At 41.0% G+C, this 12,500-nt stretch overlaps 1 protein-coding gene across 1 annotated transcript in view; it reads right to left on the minus strand.

Annotated features, from left to right (window-relative positions):
* Positions 1-10,306, minus strand: part of LOC138970378 (uncharacterized) — a 23,609-nt gene extending 13,303 nt beyond the window's left edge. Inside the window, exons 1-2 of the mRNA XM_070342832.1 lie at positions 10,030-10,306; positions 2,225-2,296 (exon numbers count right to left, since the gene is read on the minus strand). Of these exons, the coding sequence (XP_070198933.1) occupies positions 2,225-2,294 (70 nt within the window). The 5' untranslated portion in view covers positions 2,295-2,296; positions 10,030-10,306. The remainder of the gene's footprint in view (positions 1-2,224; positions 2,297-10,029) is intronic.
* Between the last annotated feature and the right edge of the window lie 2,194 nt (positions 10,307-12,500).

Here is a 12,500-nt window from a genome sequence, read left to right on the forward strand (position 1 = left end):
GCCAGCGCAGCTACTGACTGAGCTATATTTAGGGTTAGGGTTAGACAGACTGACAGACGGACGGACGGACGGACATACAAACAGACAGACAGACAGACAGACAGACAGACAGACAGACAGGCAGGCAGGCAGAGAAAAAGACGAAGACAGGCAGAGAGGGGGCAAGCAGAACACTTGAAGCAACACCCTGCGATCATGTTCAAGGGTGGCTTTTATTCCGATCACGGTTTCTGTGTGGTTGACGGGATCGTTTTGCACTTTGTTTTCCATAAAATCAATTCCTTCCCACAAAACGCCAACAAGGCGGGATGGTCGTGAAGAGTGACGTGCATGGGAGACCAGTATTACTGAAGGATATATACCTTTTCACATTCTGTTTATATTTGACTGAATGTATTGCGGAAGGCTGAGATTTGAGGCGAGTTTGTGTGTGTGTGTGTGTGTGTGTGTGTGTGTGTGTGTGTGTGTGTGTGTGTGTGTGTGCTGTGTGTGTGTATATGTGTGTGTCTGAGTCTGTCTGTCTGTCTGTGTCTGTGTGTGTCTTGGATCAGTTCCAAATACTAATGAACGGATGTTTAAATGTAAATTCTTCGAAATCTCCATTCGTGTTTTCTTTTTTTAATCTTTGCTGATGATAGTGATGTCATAAAAGGCACAGTAAGCCTCCCGTAAACCATCACAGATACTGTCAGGCTTTTACACACAGTACAAACACCCTTTCATTTAAACACTCACCGCTTGAGAACATCTTAGGTGCCCTCCGTAAAGAGCGAGCAATTTTCAAAGAATTTATTTTTGCGTGGTTTATCTTACCCCTGAGCCATCGTGAACCCGTGTGATCCAGTTTCCTTTTTTTCACAATGTAGTCGTCAGTTTGTGATTTCCAATGCGACTCGCTGTAAGCTTATCTGCAATAGCACGTTATTATGTACCTCTGAATCTAAACGCACCAAACGGCTGTGATTCACACGAACTCTAGCGATGGCTTTTGACTGTTCAGAGGAACTGGCGATAGGCATTACCGTCGTCTGCTACGAGAACCACGACCTTGCGTGACCTAGCTTCCGGGCTTTTCTTTTTTCAAACTTCGAATTGTACTGATCTTGTCTTGATGAAAAAATAATTCTTTTATAATTTAAGAATGTTTGTGTAACAAGATGTCAATTTATTATTTAGATTTTAAAAGTTAGGGCTAGCGCCAAAACGCACAGTTTGATTTTGTTATCAGACAATCCACAAAATTAATTCTTTGAAAATTGCTCGCTCTTTACGTAGGGCACCTAGGATGTTCAAAAGCGGTGAGTGTGTAAATGAAAGGGTGTTTGTACTGTGTGTAAAAGCCTGACAGTATCTGTGATGGTTTACGGGAGGCGTACTGTGCCTTTAATGACTTTACACTTGTTCATTACAAAAATGGAGTCTGCACTGTGGCGTCCGCAACTCTTCCATAGCATATTATATGCAAACCCCTACAGAGTTATTTCCGAACATCGTCTGTTGTGCTGCTGTGCATATGAGTTTTGCCCGTGGCGAAATCCGGGCCGCTGTTCACACTTTCCCTATTATATTGATTGTATGCATTTCCTCATATGCTTTCATCCTTTTGCTTTGTTATAGATCACTGAGTGGCGATCTCGAGTCCTATTTCTCGACGCGATGTCCAATGTTTGGTCGAAATAAGCAGTCTGTGCCATAGAGATCGTGGCAAACACAAAAGCACTTATGAATATTATGTTTGCTTGGATCACTTACCGGAAAAGAGGGTTTAGCATTTATGCATTGGATGTGTGTGTGTGTGTGTGTGTGTGTGTGTGTGTGTGTGTGTGTGTGTGTGTGTGTGTGTGTGTGTGTGTGTGTGTGTGTGTGTGGACTACTGCTTCTTCCTTTTACGTGCGTGGGGTGCAACTCCCACGTACACTCTAGCCAGTCAGTTTGTGTGAGTAAGTAGTTCCACACCCCCTTCCTGCCATTTCGGCATCCGGTTCTGGTCTGGGTTGGGTTTGGTTTGTTTTGTTTTGTTGTTTGTGGTTTTGTGGTGTGTGTTTTTTTTTCTGGCTTTGTTGTTGTTGGTTTGTTGGAGGAGGAGGAGGAGGAGGAGGGAGGGGGAGTAACCCATCACCACTACGACGTGTGAGGCGTTAACGGTAAGGCTCATACACTCGTTTGTGAAGGAACATTGGATTAGGAAAATATTAAGATGTTTACATGACAAACAAATGTTTACCTGACAGGTGCACGAGCAGAAGTATGAAAGCGAAGCCCTCAATCACTTGCAGCACGCCTCTTGGCAACATGGCTGAAACAATGTCACGAGTCATATAATCATTAACACTATAATGCTGTCACGACAAATTGGCTGAAAGAAGCGTGCAGTTAAGCGTAAACAATATACACTTCTTAAAGGCGAGATGCGACAGTAAATGACAAATTCGAATCCATACTTTAGACGCTCATTTCATGGAAATTTTCTTACGCTTTTATGACCAAAAGATCAGCACGTATCCTGGCTTGTTGATGGTGTGTGTCCGTGAAGAATGATCGAGAGTAGCTGTTCGCTGTTTTCTCACAAAGTCAAAATAAACATTGCATCGACACGTGTTAGACGCCAAATAAATGGGAAACAGGCAGCGATATGCCTTCGTCTTCTGCTTGTAAATCAAATGCGTGTAAAGTGCACAGCGTGTTACACGCAAAACATCGCGACAGCCGAAAAAGAATACAAACGACAAAAGTAAATCATGTGGACATAAACAATCGTTTTGTGATAAGTGGCTCCAGAAATAGCCGATGACAAGCAATCCCTGTGACATAGAAAAAAACAACCTTGGATTTATTGTCATTCTCAGTGTCATATGACCGACACGGTTGGCCTAGTGGTAAGGCGTCCGCCCCGTGATCGGGAGGTCGTGGGTTGGAACCCCGGCCGGGTCATACCTAAGACTTTAAAATTGGCAATCTAGTGGCTGCTCCGCCTGGCGTCTGGCATTATGGGGTTAGTGCTAGGACTGGTTGGTCCGGTGTCAGAATAATGTGACTGGGTGAGACATGAAGCCTGTGCTGCGACTTCTGTCTTGTGTGTGGCGCACGTTATATGTCAAAGCAGCACCGCCCTGCCTGATATGGCCCTTCGTGGTCGGCTGGGCGTTAAAGCAAACAAACAAACAAACAAACAATCAGTGTCATATGGTCCAAAAGCGTGATATGGACCTTGAACAATAAAGTTCAAAGAAGATCGTTGAAAACTGGCTATGTTACAGACTAGGGTGTGGTGAAACTGGAAATGAAAAAACTGTTGAGTTTTCCTTTAATGGTGTTTGACAATTGACATCGGGGGGACATTACGGGGGGACATTGCTATTTGGGACAATAAGGCATTGACACTTCGAAAAACACAAAAGTCAAAACTGCAAACCATTTTACTAACCATTTATACTGTTAAAAGCATGTATTCTTCCACGTTAATGGTGTTTGACATTTGACATCGGGGGGACATTAAGGTATTGCTATTTGGGACATTAAGGCATTGACACTTCGAAAAACACAAAAGTCAAAACTGCAAGTCACGTGCTCAATTACTAACCATTTATACTGTTAAAAGCATGTATTATTCTACATACGTGAGAGAGACACCCGTGAGATAATAATCGTTCAAATCACACGTGTGTATATCATGTAAATGAGGTCATGTCAAGCAAGTCTGGCAGGGACCTGTTTTTCCACTGCTTATGATGCCAAAGTCACCGAGACAAACGTCATTATAGAAACAAAAATTGCGCTCGCTAATTACCCTCGATGAATCTTTAGAACTAACACGTCACGCCACACTTTCAGAGTGACGTTTCTTTGCTTTGACGTAATAGATTGCACGAGGCTTTAGAAGAGATCTAGCCTCCAAAACAAGCTCTTCAATTTAGCTGCCTCGTCTGCAAGACATTTTCAGTAAAATACACGTAAGTACAGTATGTAGGATAAACAGAATACTACATGGCTTGCTGTGTCGTACCAGATTTACACTCGTTGCTTTTTCAAATAGTGAACAGCTTGCTTTCGCTCGCAGTTCAATATTTAAAAAAACAACTCGTGTAAATCTGGTATGACACAGCAAGCCGTGTAGTATTCTCTATTTCTTCCATATACAAGTACGTTCAGGTGTATTTTTAAAAATGTTCGTGATTATGTAATTAAATGAAAAAACAAGAGGCGAAGCCTTCAAGGCTCACATAAGAAATCGACAAACAGTAACACAAACTCAATCACTCCGTCACACATACACACACACACACACACACACACACACACAGTAAGCATAGGTGAAACTATGCAAGAAAGCGAGACCCTGGATCTGCCAAGAAGTCTCGGCCCGCTCACAATAACAATGACCGAGACTTTCAGTAATTCCTTTGCGTGACGTCTAACCCTCTTACGTCATAATGTGACGTCTTCAAATAGTTTCTATCACACACGTCGAACACTTTTGACCGAGACTGACGTAATCCATAGACTCGGAAATGTTAAAGTTTCTACCACAGACATACACACATACATACGCACGCACGCACGCACGCACAGACAGACAAAGTTTATCATCGCATAGGCTACACTTACGTGAGCCAACAACCCTTTGTTCGGCTAAAGAACAAAATACATGACACCACGTCCACTTCTGAGATTCACGATACAATTACCGACAAACGAAACGATACAATTAGTACCCAAAGCTGTGTTAGTGTCGCAATCATTTGCACAAATAACGTGTCCCTACAAGGAAGTTCAAACACATTGTCATTAAGTGCCCAGGAGTGGTTTTCCGCGTCGGGCACTACTTACATGACACGATGCCTAGACCAAACAGAATGTTCTACCCGGTCAAATTTCTCCATGACACAACATTTGAAACATACGGATATTTTTTACATAAACATAATTATGCATCACCTCATTTCACTTGTTTTGCACTCTTCCATTTTGGTAATCGGTGCGAAAATGCCTCGGTCAATTTTTAAGATTTTTTGACATATTATTTTGAAGACTCAGCTTAGCTTTTTTGTCAATTTTGCATTTTTATTGCTTGGATTTGGTAGCAAATATGTCCAGGTAAAGTGAGCATCTAATCTTTTTTTAGCACGTAAAGCGGCATATACATTCCCGATTATTATCCATTTCGCAAGAATGGAAACACTTATTCATACAGGACAAACAAGAGCACAAACTCGGAATTTGCGCCACTTGCAAAAACAAGTATTTTTGATTTAAATCAGACGGGCGCAGTGGCGTAGTGGTAAGACATCGGCCTCCTAATCGGAAGGTCGTGAGTTCAAATCCCGGCCGCTGTTGCCTGGTGGGTTCAGGATGGAGATTTGTCCGATATCCCGGGTAAACTTATGTGCATACATGCCAGTGCCGTATCCCCCTTCGTGTGTAAACGCAAGCACAAGACCAAGTACGCACGAAAAAGATCTTGTAATCCATGTCAGAGTTCGGTGGGTTATAGAAACACTAAAATACCCAGCATGCTTCCTCCGAAAGCGGCGTATGGCTGCCTAAATGGCGGGGTAAAAACGGTCATACACGTAAAAATCCACTCGTGCAAAAACATGAGGGTTGACGCCAGGATATATTATGACAGTAAGCGTAGAGTGCTGCCCGGTCACGTAGTTTCAAACCAAATTGGAAATCCAAAGCATCATCATTATAATCATCCTCATCTCATTAATCATCCAAAATATAAATTGTCCTTGCTCTTGTGGCCCTTCATGCCCGGAGCTCTCATGGTGACCTTGGTCTCAGTGTTCCTGTTCAATGCTTCCCTAAATAGTAGTTCTGTTGTCAGTCTTCAACGTGTGACGTTCTGGGGGGTCGACGGAGGGACGTGGTGGCGGTCTGCTCTCTGGAGGGGACGCTCACTCAGTCTGGCTCCGCGACTTGAAAGTCAATGTCGTTAGTATGGGGCATAGTAGGTAGTGGACAGACCCACTACTGAACACCGTCGAAGTGACTCAGCAGAAGTGCAGTGTCACCATCCGAGGGTAGCTTACCGCAGCGACCCGACATCCCCCCCCCCCACCCCCCCCCCCCCCCCCCCCCTCTGAAGCGTCTGTAAAATCGACAAGTCTGGCAGCGGAACGAAATTCAGAGGTGGTTGGAGCAATGAGTGCAGGGACGGGGCGGTGTGAGAGCACAATGGAACAAGGAACAGGTGTCAAGACAAAAAAACAAAAAAACAAAACAAAACAAAACCCACAAGAGTACGTGAGAGTGTCAGCTCATGAACGGAGAAGGAGATGAAGAAGATTGAACTCAATCGGTTAGATGGCCAATCCAATGATGACGTGCCAAGATTCAGATACACGAGGGTTGGGTAATTGAATGAGGTATCTGACCGGTTAATTACAATCACAGGACCTAATTAGTGGTATTAATCCCTGGTTTAGGTTTGTTGTAATTATGTATTTCTATTTTGTATCTTTCCGATATTGCTAGAAATAGCATTATTACATGACGTTTTCGTAGGCTAAGATTATATCAGTTTCACAATTCGCATTAACATATTTCCCGGAGCATCCGATCGATTTTAAAAACAAGTCGCGTGAGGCGAAATTACTACATTTAGTCAAGCTGTGGAACTCACAGAATGAAACTGAACGTAGTCCGCCGCTAGTGCAAAAGGCAGTGAAAGTGACGAGCCTGTTTGGCGCGGCAGCGGTTGCGCTGTGCTTCATAGCACGCTTTACTGTACCTCTCTTCGTTTTTATATTTAGTCAAGTTTTGACTAAATATTTTAACATCGAGGGGGAATCGAAACGAGGGTCGTGGTGTATGTGCGTGTGTCTGTGTGTCTGTGTGTCTGTGTGTGTGTGTAGAGCGATTCAGACTAAACTACTGGACCGATCTTTATGAAATTTGACATGAGAGTTCCTGGGTATAAAATCCCCGAACGTTTTTTTCATTTTTTTGATAAATGTCTTTGATGACGTCATATCCGGCTTTTCGTGAAAGTTGAGGCGGCACTGTCACGCCCTCATTTTTCAACCAAATTGGTTGAAATTTTGGTCAAGTAATCTTCGACGAAGCCCGGACTTCGGTATTGCATTTCAGCTTAGTGGCTTAAAAATTAATTAATGACTTTGGTCATTAAAAATCTGAAAATTGAAAAAAAAAAAAATTTATAAAACGATCCAAATTTACGTTTATCTTATTTTCCATCATTTGCTGATTCCAAAAACATATAAATATGTTATATTCGGATTAAAAACAAGCTCTGAAAATTAAATATATAAAAATTATTATCAAAATTAAATTGTCCAAATCAATTTAAAAACACTTTCATCTTATTCCTTGTCGGTTCCTGATTCCAAAAACATATAGATATGATATGTTTGGATTAACAACACGCTCAGAAAGTTAAAACAAAGAGAGGTACAGAAAAGCGTGCTATCCTTCTTAGCGCAACTACTACCCCGCTCTTCTTGTCAATTTCAATGCCTTTGCCACGAGCGGTGGACTGACGATGCTACGAGTATACGGTCTTGCTGAAAAATGGCATTGCGTTCAGTTTCATTCTGTGAGTTCGACAGCTACTTGACTAAATATTGTATTTTCGCCTTACGCGACTTGTTAACTTTCTGAGCGTGTTTTTAATCCAAACATATCATATCTATATATTTTTGGAATCAGGAACCGACAAGGAATAAGATGAAATAGTTTTTGAATCGATTTCGGAAATTTAATTTTGATCATAATGTTTAGATTTTTAATTTTCAGAGATTGTTTTTAATCCAAATATAACATATGTATATGTTTTTGGAATCAGAAAATGACGAAGAATAGGATGAAATTGTTTTTTGGATAGGCAAATAAATCAACAAATAAACTATTATACCTGAAAGGAACAAAAAAAATAACAACACACACTTAAGTTACCGGTAAATTAAATAATAACACACACACACACGCACACACACACACACACACACACACACACACACGCACACACACACACACACACGCACACGCTCACATACACACACACGCAGGCACACGATCATGTCTAAAACTTTGTTTCATTCAAGCTGAGGTATGCTTTTGCCAACAGTACAAAATATGAATACCTCCCTGCGCTCTAAATTTTGAACTTTCATACTTCTGCTATTCCTTTTCTTTCTTTCTTTATTTGGTGTTTAACGTCGTTTTCAACCACGAAGGTTATATCGCGACGGGGGAAGGGGGGAGATGGGATAGAGCCACTTGTCAATTGTTTCTTGTTCACAAAAGCACTAATCAAAAATTTGCTCCAGGGGCTTGCAACGTAGTACAATATATTACCTTACTGGGAGAATGCAAGTTTCCAGTACAAAGGACATAACATTTCCTACATACTGCTTGACTAAAATCTTTACAAAAATTGACTATATTCTATACAAGAAACACTTAACAAGGGTAAAAGGAGAAACAGAATCAGTTAGTCGCCTCTTACAACATGCTGGGGAGCATCGGGTAAATTCTTTCTCGTCCCAATGTGGGACACCCCCTAACCCGCGGAGGGGGGGGGGGGGGGTCTGCTATTCCTACCCCCACCCATTCGTACAGAAAACGCGCTTGTACTCCACTCCTGCGAAAGAAATAAAAGTACTTGACATTTTATTTTAGAAGATATTGTTGATTTAAACCAAAAAGGTGGAAATTGCTTCTCAAAAACACACGACAGCGATTGACACCAAAATCGTATTCGCTAATACCTTGATAATGTTTTGCCTGCGATAATTTCAAAATGTGTATAAATAAGTGTGAAATTGTTTTTAGATAAATCAATCGGACAGACTTTATCATACAGAGTTTTGAATATGATGACATGCAAACAATTGCATCAGAGTATCATACTTTTGAAATTTCTGAAGGCTGTACTTGTATTTGTTTTCCGACATCGAAGATTATGAACATTTTAAAACAGCGCTTACATGTCACTCAAGATGCATCATTTTGAGTACAATCACTTTTACTTCTTTTGATGCCATTTTTCAAAATGGGGGTAATGGTGGGTGCAACAATAACATGATCAATTGTTTTAATTTGTTCATATGTGATTGTGTAGATCACTGCTCAGCATTGTGTCATTTACATTTTTTACATTTAGTCAAGTTTTGACTAAATGTTTTAACATAGAGGGGGGAATCGAGACGAGGGTCGTGGTGTATGTGTGTGTGTGTGTGTGTGTGTGTGTGTGTGTGTGTGTGTGTGTGTGTGTGTGTGTGTGTGTGTGTGTGTGTGTGTGTGTTTGTGTGTGTGTGTCTGTCTGTGTGTAGAGCGATTCAGACTAAACTACTGGGCCGATCTTTATGAAATTTGACATGAGAGTTCCTGGGTATGATATCCCCGGACGTTTTTTTTCTTTTTTTCGATAAATACCTTTGATGACGTCATATCCGGCTTTTTGTAAAAGTTGAGGCGGCACTGTCACACCCTCATTTTTCAATTAAATTGATTGAAATTTTGGCAAATCAATCTTCGACGAAGGCCAGGGTTTGGTATTGCATTTCAGCTTGGTGGCTTAAAAACTAATGAGTAAGTTTGGTCATTAAAAATCGGAAACCTCTAATTAAATTTCAGAGATTGTTTTTAATCCAAATATAACATATTTATATGTTTTTGGAATCAAAAAATAACGAAGAATAGGATGAAATTGTTTTTGGATAATTTTAATTACAAGTTGATACCCTTATTTCAAATGTCAGTCGTAATCTCAAAAATGAGCGCTTAGTACCCTATTTTATTTGTCATGAATTGCCTTGGCATTCTTTGAACTTAATCATGTCTTGTTATGTTTGCTATTCTCGATCTCAGGGGCAGGTTCCACCATTAAGTTAAAACATTGTAATATTTTAACCAAATCGACTTTAATATCAAAAATATTTTCTGAAAATCTGAACAGTACAAAGAAAGAAACAAACAAACAAAGAAACAAATAAAAGAAAATTTAAATAAGCATTGAAGAGTCTGCAAGTAAACCCAGAGAAAAAAAACCAAGCTTCTCACCGTTACCGTTGTGGCACGGTGCAGTCAGTGTCTTGCCAGACTGGGCTACTTCATGGTATTCAGGTGGAAAAGCGAAATTCTCGCACCTTGCATTACAACGCGAATTCTTCACAAAAGCTTGCGGCTGGAAAACACGACTTTGAGACTCAGCCTCGCGAAATCGGAACAAAGCAAAATCAGCTTTGAAAAAAAAGTTCGCTTTCACTTGGCTGGTTAGTTATCTGTCATCTGCCATCGCGCTGAGCAGGAGAGAATGTGTGTGTGTGTGTGTGTGTGTGTCTGTCTGTCTGTCTGTCTGTCTGTATGTATGTCTGTGTCTGTCTGTCTGTGTGTGTGTGTGTGTGTGTCTGTCTGTCTGTCTGTCTGTCTGTCTGTGTGTCTGTTTCTGTGTGTCTGTATCTGTGTGTCTGTCTGTGTCTGTCTGTGTGTCTGTGTCTGTCTCTGTGTGTATATATGTGTGTGTCTGTGTGTATGTGTGTGTGTGTGTACGTGTGTGTGTGTGTGTGTGTGAGTGTGTGTGTGTGGGTGTGTGTGTGTGTGAGTGTGTGTGTGTGTGTGTCAGTGTCTGTGTCTGTTTCTCTGTGTGTTTGTGTGTGTGTGTGGGTATGGGGGTGTGTGTGTGTGTGTGTGTCTGTGTCTGTCTGTCTGTGTCTGTCTGTGTGTCTGTGTCTGTCTGTGTGTGTCTCTGTCTGTCTGTGTGTGTGTGTATGTGTATGTGTGTGTGTGCGTGTGTGCGTGTGTGTGTGTGTGTGTGTGTGAGCTTGCGTGCGTGCATGCGTGATAATTTGCGTTTTATTTTTGGTTGGTCGTGGCGTTGTTGTTAGTAGTGGTGGTGGGAGGGGAGGATTGTGTACACAAGAACGCTGTCAATGTGCACAAAGTTTGTTACATATAGCAACAATCAGCCCATGTATGTGTGCCCCTCCCCCCCCCCCCCCCCCCCCCACCAGGGTGATACGTTGCAACCAGCCATCTACCAAAAGTCACGACTTCACTCCTTTGAGAACTCGGATTATCAGAAAAGATCAGATCGATTTGTTCCACACTTGCATAATATATGCTTTCCTCGCTTTTTTTTTTTTTATTTTTTTTTTTCCGACCTCAGTTGCATGCAGGCTGCTTCAAACCTTCCTTGTTTTCTTCTCTCTTTTTTTCTTTCCTTTTTTTTTCTTTCCTTTTTTTTTCTTTTTTTCTTTTTTTTTCTTCTTGTAAATAGGCGGTGAGCATCCTTCTTCATTGGTCTTTTTTTATATTTAGTCAAGTTTTGACTAAATATTTTAACATCGAGGGGGAATCGAAACGAGGGTCGTGGTGTATGTGTGTGCGTGTGTGCGTGTGTGCGTGCGTGTAGAGCGATTCAGACCAACTACTAGACCGAACTTTATGAAATTTGACATGAGAGTTCCTGGGTATGATATCCCCGAACGTTTTTTTCATTTTTTTGATTAATGTCTTTGATGACGTCATATCCGGCTTTTCGTGAAAGTTGAGGCGGCACTGTCACGCCCTCATTTTTCAACCAAATTGGTTGAAATTTTGGTCAAGTAATCTTCGACGAAGCCCGGACTTCGGTATTGCATTTCAGCTTGGTGGCTTAAAAATTAATTAATGACTTTGGTCATTAAAAATCTGAAAATTGTAAAAAAAAATAAAAATTTATAAAACGATCCAAATTTACGTTTATCTTATTCTCCATTATTTGCTGATTCCAAAAACATATAAATATGTTATATTCGGATTAACAACAAGCTCTGAAAATTAAATATATAAAAATTATTATCAAAAATTGTTTTTCGAAATCAATTTAAAAACACTTTCATCTTATTCCTTGTCGGTTCCTGATTCCAAAAATATATAGATATGATATGTCTGGATTAAAAACACGCTCAGAAAGTTAAAACGAAGAGAGGTACAGAAAAGCGTGCTATCCTTCTCAGCGCAACGAATATCCCGCTCTTCTTGTCAATTCTACGGGCACTGCCTTTGCCACGGGCGGTGGAGTGACGATGCTACGAGTATACGGTCTTGCTGCGTTGCGTTGCGTTCAGTTTCATTCTGTGAGTTCGACAGCTACTTGACTAAATATTGTATTTTCGCCTTACGCGACTTGTCTTCTTTTTAACTCCAACATAGAGGTATATTACACTCACGAGACATGGACATTTTCTTTTTACAATGGAAATATTCCTTATATTTACAAATCAATGCTTTCCTCGCTATGTTTCTGTGTGTTAGCATTGATAGCTGCTGGGCTTGCTTTATCTGATTTTCCATCTCTCTGTTTTTCTCTCCAAAACTTGCATTCATTTTTGTCTGAATTTTATTTTTGACTGAAAGGCTGATGGTCGGTGGTAAGATTATTGGACTCCTCATGTTTGATTTTCCGCAGTTTCTGTTGTAATTTTCATCGTTGTTCTTCTTTTTTGTCCCAAGGGATTGCAGCCCAGACTTCCTTGAGGAAATTCTGCCAG

This window comes from Littorina saxatilis, linkage group LG7 (assembly GCF_037325665.1).
Source record: "Littorina saxatilis isolate snail1 linkage group LG7, US_GU_Lsax_2.0, whole genome shotgun sequence".
Classification (NCBI taxonomy): Eukaryota; Metazoa; Mollusca; class Gastropoda; order Littorinimorpha; family Littorinidae; genus Littorina; species Littorina saxatilis.